The 15,687-nt window shown below is 33.8% G+C and overlaps 1 protein-coding gene and 1 pseudogene across 2 annotated transcripts; both read right to left on the minus strand.

The window, feature by feature from the left end:
• Positions 1-7,913, minus strand: LOC108215463 (VIN3-like protein 1; annotated as a pseudogene).
• A 3,321-nt stretch (positions 7,914-11,234) lies between these two features.
• LOC108213209 (uncharacterized) lies at positions 11,235-14,739 on the minus strand. Of its 2 annotated transcripts, none has more exons than XM_064088738.1 (13): positions 14,583-14,739; positions 13,810-14,063; positions 13,638-13,711; positions 13,316-13,475; positions 13,175-13,199; positions 12,998-13,087; positions 12,743-12,914; positions 12,555-12,628; positions 12,383-12,452; positions 12,093-12,164; positions 11,882-12,015; positions 11,735-11,808; positions 11,235-11,593 (listed from the first exon to the last, which is right to left on the minus strand). In XM_064088738.1, the coding sequence occupies exons 2-13, from the start codon at positions 13,997-13,999 to the stop codon at positions 11,535-11,537; spliced, it is 1,194 nt and encodes a 397-aa protein (XP_063944808.1). In that variant the 5' UTR covers positions 14,000-14,063; positions 14,583-14,739; the 3' UTR covers positions 11,235-11,534. The 2 variants fall into 2 exon arrangements, with proteins under 2 accessions (XP_063944808.1, XP_063944809.1); XM_064088739.1 differs by lacking the exon at positions 14,583-14,739 and adding an exon at positions 14,295-14,451.
• Positions 14,740-15,687: the final 948 nt, after the last annotated feature.

Here is a 15,687-nt window from a genome sequence, read left to right on the forward strand (position 1 = left end):
TAAATGAAAATGGCTGTAACAGCAATATATATAAATAACAAACAGAATCCGTACAATATAAATGGGAGGAAACTGCAATCTAATAACAGGAAGAATAGCCACTTCTTTTGCTAGGAAATGTGAGGCTAACTGAAATTGTTCGTTTCAGTCGTCCTCTCTTCACTATTTTCTGGATTTAGTGCCACATTATAGTAGAGGTTCATTTCTAGGCTTTTTGCTTGACACGACATCTGAAAAGGAATCGAGCAACTGTCCTGCCAAGCTACTTGGATCATCAATAAGAGTTTGAATAAAGGTATTGACCACTCTGCGTTCCTGCTCAGTGGATCTTAAACTGTACCATGTCAGAAGTTTTAATCTGAACTCCTGTTTAATATAACCCTCACATTCCAGCCAACGTATTATCTTGACACTGTCCTCAAAGTTCTCGCCCAGAGACCCAGAATTATCATGGATTCCAGATGGTGATCTATTAATCAGAGTGCTATCACAATCATGTGACTCATCATCTTTAGTAGCAGCCCTCTTCCGGTACATTTTTCCTTCTAAGTGCACAGCTGACAAGTCAGCACTGGATTTATGGTTCAAGTTCTGCGAGTCTCCACTACCATGTGACTTCTCTACAACATTCTTCTGGTTATCATGCGAGACCTCTTCATCGTCTGCCCCAACCTTCCCCGTGCATAGATTATTGTCATCCCTGGAGGAGTCAACTGGAGGAATTAACTCTTCATTTAAATCAGGAACTGATGCAACATTTAGATCGATCTCACGTGGAACAGGTTTCAGCTGACCTTGCACAATTTGAGGGCCACACTCTTCATTAACTCCGCTGCAATTTTCTGTTCTAGCACCAGAAATCTCATTGAGGCACCCCTCCTCTTCAGACGATGCAATCCGCAGGATCTTTCCAAGACAACGGACCTGGAAGCCAGAGTCAGATTCCACTTCAGCTGCAGTCTTGTACTCTGTGACAGCATATGTGTCTGCTACAACTTGAACATTCCCTTTTCTATTATTAACTGCCACTGGGCTAGAATTCTTTCGGATAATCTCCACACTCTTGGTGAAACACTTCGCCTCAGAATGTCCCATTTCACCAGCATCCGTGTAGGATACTATTCGAAAAGAATATTCTGTGCAAGGCAGCAGATTTGATATCAAAATCCTTCTCTCAGATCTTGGAAAGACAGAAACGGGTTCTTCTGAATGTGTCTCTTCTCTGGTCTTACAGTACCAAAGTTTGTAACCCTTGATGTCTTTTAAAGGCGAAGTAGCCGCCTCTATCAACAAAATAACAACCGAAGAAACTGATATATCTTCAAACAGGACTTTGCAAGCTGGCTGGTAGTGAACCCTCTGATGAAAGAAAGAAGGGAAAAAGTATATAAAGGGTGGGGTGAGGAGCTCTTGTAATCAGTCACGGGTTGTTAACACAAAAATAATATTTTTATGAATAAATTAAAGGAAAACCTGATGCGCCTACCTCTACAATTAGGATCTGCACTGGAAGTTGCAGCCAACCAATCATCTGCTTTCTCAATCGCAGTAGAGCAAAGGGTCTGCACATCACCAGCAACGGAGAGTCTGCTGACTATGCCTCTTGCCATCTTATTTGAAACGTCAGTTAGTGGACCTAATTCAGCATCGAGTTTCAGCTTAATGTCAGTTACAATGTCATGCAGTTCTTTAAACCTGGAAGTCCCATCTAGGAGCCTGTAGCTCATGTTTATCCTGGAATACAGGACATCAACTCGTCGAGCATCCTTAGCTATGAGAAGCTGCTTTCTCCAACAACTGCCAGAGTAAGAGTTGATTAAAAACTGACTCGCATAACTACTGTAATATTTAACTAAATAAACCAATTAAACCATACAGTCAAAGTTGTTACCATACAAAGAAGTTACACATGAAATATAAAATATTGCTTAGGAGTTCTTTTTTATCCCTTTCTAGACTGATCTTTAATACAGATTAAAAGATAAGCACAAACACACATATCTTTTTGTTTGGTTGTTGTTTGGGGGGGGGGGGGGGGGGGGGGGCGTCAGTATCTGGGAGAAGAACAGTCAATCAATTATTACAATTGCATGTCATATAAGGAAAATCTTTTCTTAGAAACAGCAGAAATGAAGAAGTTTACCTTATTATTCCTGTAACTTTACCACAGGAAGCACAGCAATAGCTACCATCTAGCTGCATCAATTGCCCGAGATCAACAACCCCCACCTTCCGACGTTGGAGGGCACACTCAATGTGGCAAGATAAGCCACACGAGTCTCCAACTCCAGATTCAGACATGCATTCCAGCCACAGGCTTGGATCTTTATTGTCATCAAATGAATGACAGATACAGCACGAGCATCTCTTGCAGAACACATCATCTATAGACAAAGTAGCTCTGCATGCAGAATTTTGACAAATCAACAAATTCAAACATTCTAAACCGGCACACTGCTCTGTAACAACTGGAAATCGAGAGGGATTTCCTGCTTTTCTGGATTGCTTTTTAGAAGGCAGACCATTGGGAGCAAGTAATGGTTTCTTAAGTTCTTGATTCTTTGAAGTTTTTTTAGTTGCCTTACAGACCTGTTCAGGCAATTTGCACACTGACATAGCCAATTGCTTTGTTTCTTTTCCCAAACAAGTTTGAATAAGGTCTTTCTCCGGACCTATATTTAAAGACTCTTTCAGCAATTCTGGTCCTTTTGAAGCTTCATCTAAGAGTCGCTTATCTGGAGTTTTCTGCACACCAGAATAAAGACTTTCAGGACTGGAAACTAGATAATGAAGTCAAAACATATGCAAATGTGCCAATTATATGCTGAAGATATCAAGATTCAACCAATTTGGAAATATTTTTAAGACGAAAATTCAACATGCTAGGATGAAGACAAAAAAGTAAAAACGTCTAGCGAAAATACATATAAAATATAAAATAAATATATTAATAAAATCTACCTAAATTTGTTACATTTTAATTAAACAAGGCAGAGTCTAAGTGTCTTCTTCATGTCTAGACTATCTCTACTGCCTATAAGTGCACTCTATTCATATTATAACAAGAATAGTAGCTCCATTTCCTATGTTAGTTTCTGGTCGGTTCCAAGGGCACATACAGAAAGCTCATATTTTAGCCTAAGAACTTTTCGTACCATAATTAAAAAACAATTGCCCTATTAAATCTATATTCACGAGCACATTTTCCTGCTTCAGCTTGCAGCCAACTTGACAACCCGGAAAGAGTTTTGCCATATCAAAATCTTCTTTAAAAAAAAAAGGAGCTCACTTTAACATCCTACTTTAAAGGACAACAAAAGTTTAAATTTTTGAAGGAAAAGTTCAAATAGCATGTGCATACATATAAACTTGGAAACAGTATACAAGTAATGGCAGTGAGTTAAAGAAGCAACAACACAACAACATAGTTAACAGTGCTAACTAACTCCAGACTTGACAAGGCACCATTCAAGCAATCACATGATCACAGCAAAAAAAAATGACATTATCAAGCTGATACGTAATTTCTAGCAGTCGAGTGGCTTATACTTCTGGTGTCAAATGGCTAAGATCCCAACCTGCTAACTGAATTTGGCTCATTTTATTCGAAACAATGTTTGATTACTTTGGAAACATTTCCATGAGAAACTGCAGATAGGTCATTCAGAAACTAAAATTTTGGCGTCAGGACTTGGCAAACAACATATAACTGTGAGATCATGAGCTCCCATCCATCCATTAACCTAAGTTTCGTCTTTCTACAATTTCCTCACTAACATCTACATTTTGTTTTTTTCCACAAAATCAAAAGTGATATAAATGAACCATTACATATGAAGACAGAACATAGGTAAACACATCCTCATCCATTGCTCTGGGTCAAAGGTAACAACTATTCTTTAGTTTCCAATATTTATCAGCATCGAATATTTTAAACCAAGGTAAATACATTACATTGATAAGCTAGTTGCACAAGGTGCCAAGGAAAGAAGAAATAACTATCAAAATAAAAAATGAAAAAGAAAAAGCAAAAGTGAAGATGCAGTAACATATATAAGGTAGGGTATTATATGTTTCCAAGCTTCTACCCGAGGGAGTGTCCGATGAAGTCCATATCTATGTTATAGATTATGGCACTTTAAAACAAGGAGGGCAATCAACACTAACATATATGATTCACAGATTAAACCTTGTCAAGGTTTTGCTAATATCCAAAATTGAAGAAAAGAGAGTTATTAAAAACCAAAAAAGCCAAATTACAATTATAAAAAAACATTTTAATATAGGACCAAAATGAAAGAGTACAAATTCTATCAGCAATCAACAAGATCAGATTATTGTTTCATAGAGAATAGACAAACATGAAAATTGAAACGCAGAAAGATCTGATTCTCAACCACTAAGATCTGATGAAGAAATACTAACAGTAATTAAAAAAAATCAAAAAAACACAGACACTAAAAGCAGATTTTCTTTTATCGTTGACAAGCCAAAGGGATCAATTCTCCCTGATGATTAATAAAAAATTAAAGGGAAGCATACCGATAAAACCATCGTTATAGAAGAAAGTACAGACGAGATTGGGATTGCAACAAGAGTAACCGCCGCCGAGTGGAGAAATTCCTATAGAACTTGACCTTTGTTGGCCAAATATATATGTAGTGCAAGTTGCGAACTACTAACACATATTTAGAAATTTAGACTAGAATCACATCACATAAATTCATGGATTGCGTAAACTATATCCAAATTTGGGCTAATACTCGCGACCGAAAATTCTAGAGTTAGGGCCTAGAGATAATGAACCCACGTGCAAAAGCCTTGTATTCGGACGCGCAAAATAATCGACACCTATGTAATATAATTACACGAGTGACCAATTGAAAATGGTTAATTTTCAAATGTAGAATAAAATATTAGAAAAATCCGAAACTGAAACCTCTATTTCCTTGCCCGTAAAAGGTACTACACAATTGTGTTTGTAGAACTATTATACTTTCACTGAAGTACATTAGTAACCATGAAACCACAGTTACCTACTGCAGAGTGGCCTTTATCAATGATGATCAAAACATAAATTAGTAGTAAGTTGCATCGTATGTGCAGAATGTTATATAACTCTTACGTAGATTTTTCCAGGTATCTGTAAAATCATATGCAGCATAAGTTCATCAATTCGCACTGGATGACTGTAACTTGTTATCAGTCCTAAAGATTCATGCTTCTCTCTAAACCCATTACATGTCCTATGTAATTATTCTGGAAGGAGAAGAATTTATACAATGCATACTTATGTAAAACATATATCCAAGAATTACAAAAGGAATGCTAAAAATTAAAGCAAAACTAGATAAACCTAATCTTCAGATGAGGTTCCCTACATTTGATTAAAGCATACCTAATTTAAGACCATTATAAGGGTGTAATCTCCACCACTAGAATATAGCATATACATTTCTACAAACCTGAACTTTGAACAAAATAAACCTACACAAGAAACTCTCTTTTTAGTTTCCATGCATACAGTGTATATACCTTTTTTTACAGATTGTTGTGCTTAATCACAATTAATGTACGATTCAAACAATATATCACTAGATTTGTTAACACCAACCTGTTTCTTTACATATACACAGTAAATTCGCTGAAGAAAGTAAAACTATGCATGACTGCACACAGAGAGGTTTAGAAATCTTGAATTCCCCACAACTTTATAATACATTAAGGCTAAAAGACAACAGATGGCTATGTGATAAAGTGGCTAACATCAACAAGTAAACAGAAAATGCATTTAAAGTTAATATAAGCTGGATATATTAGAAGCATTCCTTGTGGATGGGTAGTTCCGATAATAACACTTTTTATGTGATTTCTTAAGGAAAAATGAGGCCAATAAAAGAAGCAGATTTTATTCTGGAACTAGAAACTTCAGATAAAGACGGATGTTCATTAAACAAAATAATATTCAAATTTATGTATCTGAGTGTATAAGATATGGTTCAAAATAATTAATCAAGTTAACTAATAGCTTCAGAAAAACCTACTGATATATTAGTTTACATAAGCATTGACCAGACATATTTAAGAAGCAACCATACAACAAATCCCCAAATAAGATGCCAGAGTGTAACCATTAGCTACACATTATAACGACTCTTCAATGCTCCAACCTTAACAAAAATAAGAGTCAAAAATAAAGAAACAGTTTTGTCTCACGCAGAACAATTAAAGTGAATCAAGCACATGCATCCATAGCCTTCAAATGTGCTGAACAATCCATAGCATTGTTGCATGGTGGATATCCCTCTTCGCTTAGTGAAAATATGTCGAGGGTTTAAGCCTCTGGGAAGGCGTGAGTGTGTAAGTATTTAACTTTTCTTTAGTTGACCTTTACAAAAAAAGTGCTGAACATCACAAAGATGGCCCCAACATTGTCCCACTCACGAAAACTAGGGTAACAGCCTAAAAGGATATCTCACATTGTCTACAGCCCATTAAATAATATGTTCATTTAAAGAATTTCTGACAGTAAAAATGGTGGTAGGGTACTATAAAATTCTTTCGTTCTTAATTTCCTTTAACACCAAGCAAAGGAATTATTTGCCAGAAAATGTTGGAGCAACCAACAAGATACCAAACAAGACTAGAAACGGGCTAAACAGCTTGAATGCAACACAGTAGAATCTTAGTAGTAAATGCCTCTCAAGTCTGAGAATGTTATGCACTTATGCCTGATATAGAAGTATATTATATGACGTATGTTGATGGTTGAGTAAAAGTGGTAGTTAGCAACTCTTCTAATTTCAAAAAGCAACTATTTCACACAAGATGAAGCAGGTTAAGCTGCCTCTGCACATTTTCTCATTCAAGAAGAAGAAACATTAAATAGGGAGTTCATGAGTTGTCTAATTTAGAAATCTTTGTGACAAAGCCAAGTCCGTTAACTCATTGTAATGCTACTACTGTAGAACAAATTTCAGCAACTAGAAGGCATCACAGAGAGAGCTCTCATTTCGTGCCAAAAAAGTATATGTTTCACGGCAACACGAAGCTACATCAAACATACAGCGAAACTATAACAAAGTTAAGTGCAGCATGAACAAGCACATTGCACATATAACACTCATATAGAGTAACACATCATCATATTTTTACAACATTCCCAAAGAATATTGTGTCCGTGAAGTCAACTCAAAAGTCCGATACACATTAAGTGGCTATATGCAGTGGCGGATCCAGAAATCCACCAAGAGGGGGCTTCTTTTAAATAAATCTTTTTTTTTATAATTAGTAATTTTCGTGTAACGTCATTTTAAATTTAGCTGAATTGTAGTGTAAATAAAAAAAATCTATAAGCACCCCTTGTAGATCTGCAACTGGGTTTATAAATATACAGATTTGCTATTAGAATTTAACCGTCTATTGTTCTAGCCCCGACTATTTCAAAATCGATGGCACCAATTCTTGCCAACAGAAACACGCGTAATTAAACTAGTAAACAAAATGTATGTAACTAATAAGCTAATAAGGCAGAAACACAGCGCAACAGATTCGCAATCCAAAAGAATTCCACAAAAGGAAGTAACATTAATTACAAAATTGCTATAAACGTGATCAAAACGCGTGAGCTAATACATTGCAGCAAATACAAATTGAAAAGCAAAAGCATATGAAATGAGAGATGGAATAAGATAGTACCTGGTAGAATGAGTTGAATTAAGGCTAGGGTTTGTGAAAATAGTAAAATAGATTGAGTTAGGGGGTGGCGAATTTCCCACGCTAAGTGGAGGTGGGAAAGTCGATAATGCGGAGCGTCCACACGCTCTGATTTGAATGTCTTTCCTCAGACACCTTCGCTCACGGTGTCTCCGTTGACCGGAAGCTCTCGGATTCGATTATTAAAATATTCCTTCCGTTAGATTTTATTTTTCAAGAAATCATATTATCAAATATTACAAATTCTTTATTTATTATTTTTAAATTTTGAAAGTTGTATATGAAAATAGATATAAATTTTATATATCCTTTGTAATCATATAATATATGTAAATTTCAGTTAAAATATAATCGATTTGACCGGTCAAGAGTTAAAATTAACATGTAAAACAGCAAGGAGGGAATATATATTCTAGTTAGAACTAGTTGAGAAGTCGCGCAACGCGGCGGCCTATAGAAATTATATTAATGATACAATATTAATATTTGTAGAATAAAATAATTTTGTGGCTGTATATAAAAAATATATTAATATTTCAAAATTAATATTTGTAGGATAAAATAAATTTATATTATAAAAATCTTGATGTAATACCAATACTAACATATAAATTGCAAATTTGGACTATAATTCATGGTGAAAAATGAAAAAAAATTTATACACGTAATTAGTAATTCAAAGCATGACGAATCTTAATTTGATTTGTTTTTTTAAAAAGTAATCATGTTCTTACATTGTCACCCTCCTCCAATTTTTTTGGATTGATTGTGTACAAAAACATCTAACTTAAAATTTTGAGATAGCGGTCTATAATCGAGCAAGAGAATTATCGAGAGGTAGGGTTGCGGTATTGAGAGAGTGGAGGTTGTGTTTAGATGATAGTTTCAAATTCGGATTTGATTTTGATATTTTGAAAAAGGTAGTTTTGAAACTTTCTTCCAATATATCTGAAACTAAAAAAAGTAAATTTTAATTTTGATATTTTTTTTCATCCAGAAAATTAGAAAATCTCAAAAAACTTTTTGGTTTTTGATATACACCTTTTCCAAAAATATGATGATAGTTTCAAATTCTGATTTGATTTTGATATTTTGAAAAGGTAGTTCTGAAACTTTCTTCCAATATATTCGAAACTAAAAAAGGTAATTTTTAATTTTGATATTTTCTTCATCCAAAAATTCCAGAAAATTAGAAAAATAGAACAGAGCTCTCTGAGAGGCGCCATCGCCACCTAAACGCCCCATGCTTCTCCTTTATATAAGTATATTGAATATTGATTTTACTGTATAGAGGGTCTATAATGCATGAATAATATTTTCCTGCATACAAAGTAAATCATATAAAAATTAACAACAACAAATATGTTTGATGAAAACAAATATTATAATAGAATAACCAACAAACATACATCACTAATAGTTAATTTATTGATATCATCCATCAATATCATGTCAAGACTATATTCTATTCTCCCGTGTTTGGATTTGTCGACTCCCACAAAGTGGTTTATAACTACCTTTGCTTGCCACAACCTTTCTTCTTTTAATACCGTATAAACAGCCTTTCGTTACAGAAAAACGGCACCACTGAGTTAGAAATCGAGCAAGAGATCACTATCACCAGAGAGAGGTAGGGTTGTGGCATTGAGAGACGGGAGATTGTGTTTAGATGAACCAAAACCTTACAACCTATAGGGGTATTTATAGGTGTAGAGAGACTTGTGTGCTACTCTTTCCCATAATTAAATAATATGAAATAAAATCAGATTAAAACTTTCAAGATACTATATTCCATAAATAATCTAAAAAAATCAGATTCTAAAATTTACTTTTAATATATCCGAAACTAAAAAAGGTAGTTCTAATTTTTGATATTTTTTATCCAAAAATTCCAGAAAATTAGAAAAATAGAACGGGGTGATGTGAGAGGCGCCAACTAAACGTCCCTCGTTTCTCCTTTATATAAGTATATTGATTTTTTGGATTTTGGATGAATTTTGGATCATGTAAAATTAATTTGAAAATATAAGTTCACTAATTTTGAGTTATTTAAAACTATAGAAGTTATCTAATTTTTTTATTTATTATTCAAATTATATACTTATATATAATAAGCGTGAGGGAGATAATTTGGTCGCATGGTCCTATGGTCCAAAAGCTTATCATCCGTCGGATCGTATATTGAACAAATAAGCACCGTTAGATTAGAACAAAATTAGAATCTGTTCTATAAGGAAACTGACATCTACTTGTATGTTTATAATTCCTTTTCTAAATCCAAAACAAATTCTGTCTTTCATGTGTTTTTGGTTTTTTTTAATCCAAAATAAATATTTCTTACAAATTTTAATTGTAGAATCGTATAAATCGCACCGTCACAAAATTATTATTATCCATCGGATCGTATATTGAACAAATAAGCACCGTTAGATTTAAACAAAATTAACTTCCGTTCCATAAGACAACTGATATCTACTTGCATGTTTATAATTCCTTTTCTGAATCCAAAACAAATTCTGTATTTCACGTGTTTATGATTTTTTTAATTGAAAATAAATATTTTCTACCAATTTTATTTGTAGAATCATATAAATCGCGGCGTCACAAAATTATTTTTATCTAATATATTTTAAAATTAATAAGCCCGATTTATGTGAGGAACGAATACAAAAACTTTTTCTTAATCCAAAACAAATTCTACCATCTTATTGCATGTTTATGATTCATCTTCTTAATTCAAAACAAATTGTGTTTATCAATTTTAATCTCGAACCATAAAAATTTTTAGAAAAATATTTTAATCACATTATAATAATTCTAATGTAAAATACATTTATAAATATAATCTAATAGGAGTTGGCATCACATATTTTACTTAAAATAATTTAAAATTTGATAAAAAAAATTTAATACTTTGGCTTGATACATACAATTTTAATATATTATTTATAAATTAAATTTTTTCACACTATTTAAAATATATTTAAAAAATTTATAAATAATTAAAAAGCTCCCGTGCCTTGCACGGGCTATAAGCTAGTTAATAAAATATTATGTATAACATTAAAATAGTATTTATTTATATACTTATAGTTATTAAATAAATGATTATTAATTGGAGTTAGTCACGAGTATGATAGAGTATGATTCGTTTTATAACAGAAAGTTTAATTTCGGTTCAAAAACACTGACAGGTTTTTGAACCGAAAGAAACATATGTTTGAAACTTAGAACTTGTAATGTGATCATTAAGCAACTTTGTTTTCTCAGTTGAGTGTTATGATGTGGTAAAAAGTCACCACTACATGTACTGAATAGAATAAGAATAGCCTAAATATTAATACAATGGTTTCGGTTTTAATTCGATTCTTTGCTCAGTCCTAAAATCCTAATCTTTGGTAGATCGGATCGGGTTTGGGTTGAGTTATTCTTAGTAAAACGATAAATATTCCCCAGACACAAGATGCCACAAGGAGTTTTACCAGCAATCAAGACCTGCTGCTGTACCAGATAGAACCTACCAGATAAATATCTGCTCAGTGTAGAGAACATTTTCAAGGATACCAAGAAGTTGCATCAGATATCAAGTCCACTGCATGTTTCTATACAATATAAACTGACAGACAGAATTTGGGTAGTGCAATACTTTTCACTTATAAATTACTACAAGGGAAGAACGACATTGTATTGTTTTCGTCAGAAACTACAATCTTTTCAGCTTCAAGGTTGTTGTATGGTGATCGCGATCCCCTGTTCCCCCATGTACAAGAAGAAATGCTGGAGGCATTTGGAGTTCTTAAGAAAATATCTCAAATCCTTCATGCTGACGCTTGCCCCTGTCTGTGTTTCCATATAATCGGAGCTACAAGCATCCAAACTGTAAAATATGACACTCATATTATTATCTTCATAGAACCGAGACATTTTATATTCACTTTTATCCTTTTAGCAGTAAATTCAGCTATATAATCTGGATTCAGCAGAATAGAATTGAAGTTCTTCTTTTAGTTTAACTTACTGTAAACGCAGACCGCTAGCCATTCATTCACTATTCTAACCCAAGTGCTAGTCCAACCGACATCAATAGTCCACCTGCAAAGCCATTAAATTCTATTATGTGAATATTGTGAGATGTCCAATATAAAGTCACAAGTCGTGGAATTACCTGGCAGCGACATGATGAGTGTTCCAACTAATTAGTAGCATTGCAAAGTACATGGCACCCGTGGCAAACACGAGATGAAAGAAACCATAGCCATATGGAACCTCGTCTTCATCCTCCGTCTCTTCTTTCTTGAACTGCACATACAGTCATGGATTAAAATCCTAGACTCAAGTCTTTATATATTAAGTTGAAGAGTGTTGAGTAAGGGTACCTGAAAACATTTTGAATCGATGCCTGTTGAAAATGTTGCAATAACCATAGCAACTACTGCAACAACAAAGGTCTGCAAGAGATAAAATTATAGTCCCACTTGTCATTCTATTAATGCAGAAAACTTTTCTAGTATTACACATGAATATATGTACCAGGCTTTATTAAACAACTTTTCGGCCAAAGTCTTAGATCTGGACTTGCCATATTTTAATTAAAAGTGCCAATTTCTACAGTAATGTTTCAAGGAGAGGAGGGGGGAATGATTATTGAGTGTGAGTTTGTGCTTACAATGATGGATAGCCAGTCTCCGTTAGTTGCAGCTTCAGATTTCTTTATGCATTTCGTCTCTGGTGGTTCACTGAATATAAACAAGACTACAATTTAATTCAAGGTGGAAACAGATTACAAACAACACTATACATAAAAGAAGAGCGCGTCATTGGCTACAGAGAGTACGTGCCTTCTAACTGCAGACCAGCAGAGGAACACCAGATATAGCCCCATAAATCCAGGAGTCAAAAAACCAGCATTAACCTGTCGTCTCCAGAGAAACCATAACGCTTAATAAGAAAAATAAACATAAGAACTAAGCGGTGATCTTAAAAATAACAGACTAAGAGAATGCACGATGAAAGGATTAAAGCCTACTTTTGGGTGGAGAGATACACTCGTCATGAGTTGGAGGAGTACCAGCGTCCAGGTGATGAAGAAAATGTTAAGGAGACAAGACGGTTGTGGTGCATACCATATGAACATTAATATGACCCCGAGTATGCAAACAACATAAGCACTAGTAGCAAGTAACATCCCGTAAATGTGGCTGCATTCAAAACTTCCATTTGGTCAGAATGCCCCAATTAGGTAATCAACACAAGAACTTGAATTTTGCAAAAAAAGTCTCACCATCTGTTTTCATTTTGGTCCGAGTGCACACAATCATTTAGCCAAGTGATGAAACTGACAATGCTCACCAACTGTATTAGGAGAAACACCCTGAAAAGAAAAAAAAAAAACAAAATTCATCAACAAAACACTTGGGTACTTCTGCTAAAGCTTATATGTAAGGGAAATAGTTGTTACCCTGCACCAAAATGCGCTATATCTCCTGTCATCAATGTAATCCATTAGAGGCATATCAATACACTTAAACGGAGATCATGTGGCTAAAGATCAATTTAATTAGAAGAGTTCATAAGAGGCAAGTGAATTAAAGATTCCAACCATAAATCCGGACAGCAGCTGAAGGAACAAAAAATGGAAGCACCATAAAAGAAATCATCATTAAAATCTTAGCTGACCACCACCCAGAATGCCATGATTCCCTAGCTTCATGCAACTTTGAGGTGCCAGCAGTTGAAAGAAACATTGTGAAATAGAATATCTTAACGTACAAAGTTAAAGCTAACCTCTGACATCAGTTACATAGGTGTATATGTAATATTACAATAAAAAAGGACATTGAATTGAGCAAGCAGTTTTCTGTTCCAGCACAAATGTATTTATACCTAAAAACCAGAACTGTTTTCGTGCAAAGAAAGGATACGAAGCATCCCAAGGACACTCTAAGAACTCCCTCCGCGCCTAAACAGTCTTTGCCACCTTCGCATCCTTTTATTCCTACATGTTACCATTTAGAATTACCATGTGCCCATATCAAGTGTAACAACTTCACATCTTATAAATTAAATGTGTAGAACTCATAAAATTGTGCTAACTCTTCATTTCTGTCAAGGCGCTTCTTCCATAATCACGAACAGCCCAAGCAAGTAAATTAGAAGCAAGAAACATGAAGCTGTAGACATATCTAGCCATCCAAGGGTTGGAACCCTGTCGAAACTGAGACCACCAAGATCCCTCCATGAGCTTAGCATAGCTTTCATGTATGCTATGTCTTGTGTCTTCCATTTCAGGTTACCATTAAAAGAGAAAAAAGATTTAGAGGTTTCGTAATTCACTAGCTCCTGTTCACCTACAAGACAGACACAAGTTTTAACATTATTAAGTTGGTCCTGCTCTGAGTGCTCTCTTTCTGTTATATGATGGTTAATACATTTATACAGCACCACACCGCACATTTTGACACAATTTGCTATACGATCTAACGAGAAATTATTATATACTGACCATAATTTTCAACTAAACTAATCAAAATTTGTTCTAGTAATGCATCAACTAAAGATTTCCCAGAATATGGTCATACCATTCTAAGACAATTTTCCTTGTTATGTACTCAAAGAATCCGAAAAAGCCCACTTAGCCAGCCAGCACACACAAAGCATAACAGATATCCACATTTTAAACATACTTCTTAACATTTGGTATATGCAAGAATGCAACTGACCATGAACATTGATATCCTACAAATCAATGATTTACATAAGTCTATTGCATATAAAAGGCCTGGACATGATCATTTAGGATTCATCAAAACATACAAAAACAAGAATGCAGAACTGTAAATGAAGTAACTAGAACAGAGTTAAAGTACCTGAAAAATGTAGGAAGCTAGATGATGAGTAGAAGAAAAGTGGTAGTTTGAGTTGTTAAGATTACAAATGAAGGCAGCTGGGGTGGTGTGTCTTTGTGCTGATGACCAACATAGTCCTTGCTTTATGTATTCTTTTCTGACTGTCTTAAGACAAGTACTCAACTAAAGACAACACTTTCCTCTATTTTAGTTCTTTTCACCTTTTACTCCTTTCTCATTCACACCCACCTAATAATTTTTTCTTGCCAAGCTAGTTCACAAAAATAGAGTAATATATTGTTCGGTTTTTTTTATTATATTCATCATTATAATAAACAATGGTTTATTTGATATAAATCATAAAAACTAATAAGAACATTAATGCACATCAATGATGACTCATTTGTAAAAATTATATATAAATAGCAAAAGTGGAGACAATACTATAAATATTTCACCCAAATTTTCTTTACACAAATTTTTTCAAATGACAGCCTTGCATATCTATTTACAAAATAGTTTTGTACTTCAGTTTTTGAAAAAATTGGTATGCACGTATTTAAGGACTTGAAATAAAAAAAAATTCAAAATCAATGTACTCTTTTTTCTTTACTAAGATATTTTCTCCAATAAATTTTTTTTAAGAAAGGTTTTATATCGAGGTACGATTTTTGAAAAGTAGACATATGAGGGGAGTGCTAGAAATATATGGATGCTTTTAGATCTTCTTAATGCATGTTTTTTGATTTTTCAAGTTCTTTTAATTTAACAAAACTTTGACATTTCGGATCCTTTTAACCTTCATATATTGTTTGTATAAATAAGCATAAAAGTTGAATTTGTAGACTATTCTGATATAAATCTCTTTTTTCTCATCTCTAACATTTCTTTCTTCACTCATATGTAATATTTCTAAGTTATCATATATTTTATCTAATAATTGCAATGTTTTTTAATTTATTTAATCCATTACATGCTTGCATAAATGATATTCACTTATATGATAAGTTGATTTTTTTATTTTTAATCTTATAATTCAAGCATCATTTTTTAACATGACAAGTGAGTGTGACTGACAAAACAATATTTAATGAATTTTCGTAGAAATTATACCCTATCCGATGGA

This window comes from Daucus carota, chromosome 3 (assembly GCF_001625215.2).
Source record: "Daucus carota subsp. sativus chromosome 3, DH1 v3.0, whole genome shotgun sequence".
Lineage (NCBI taxonomy): Eukaryota > Viridiplantae > Streptophyta > Magnoliopsida > Apiales > Apiaceae > Daucus > Daucus carota.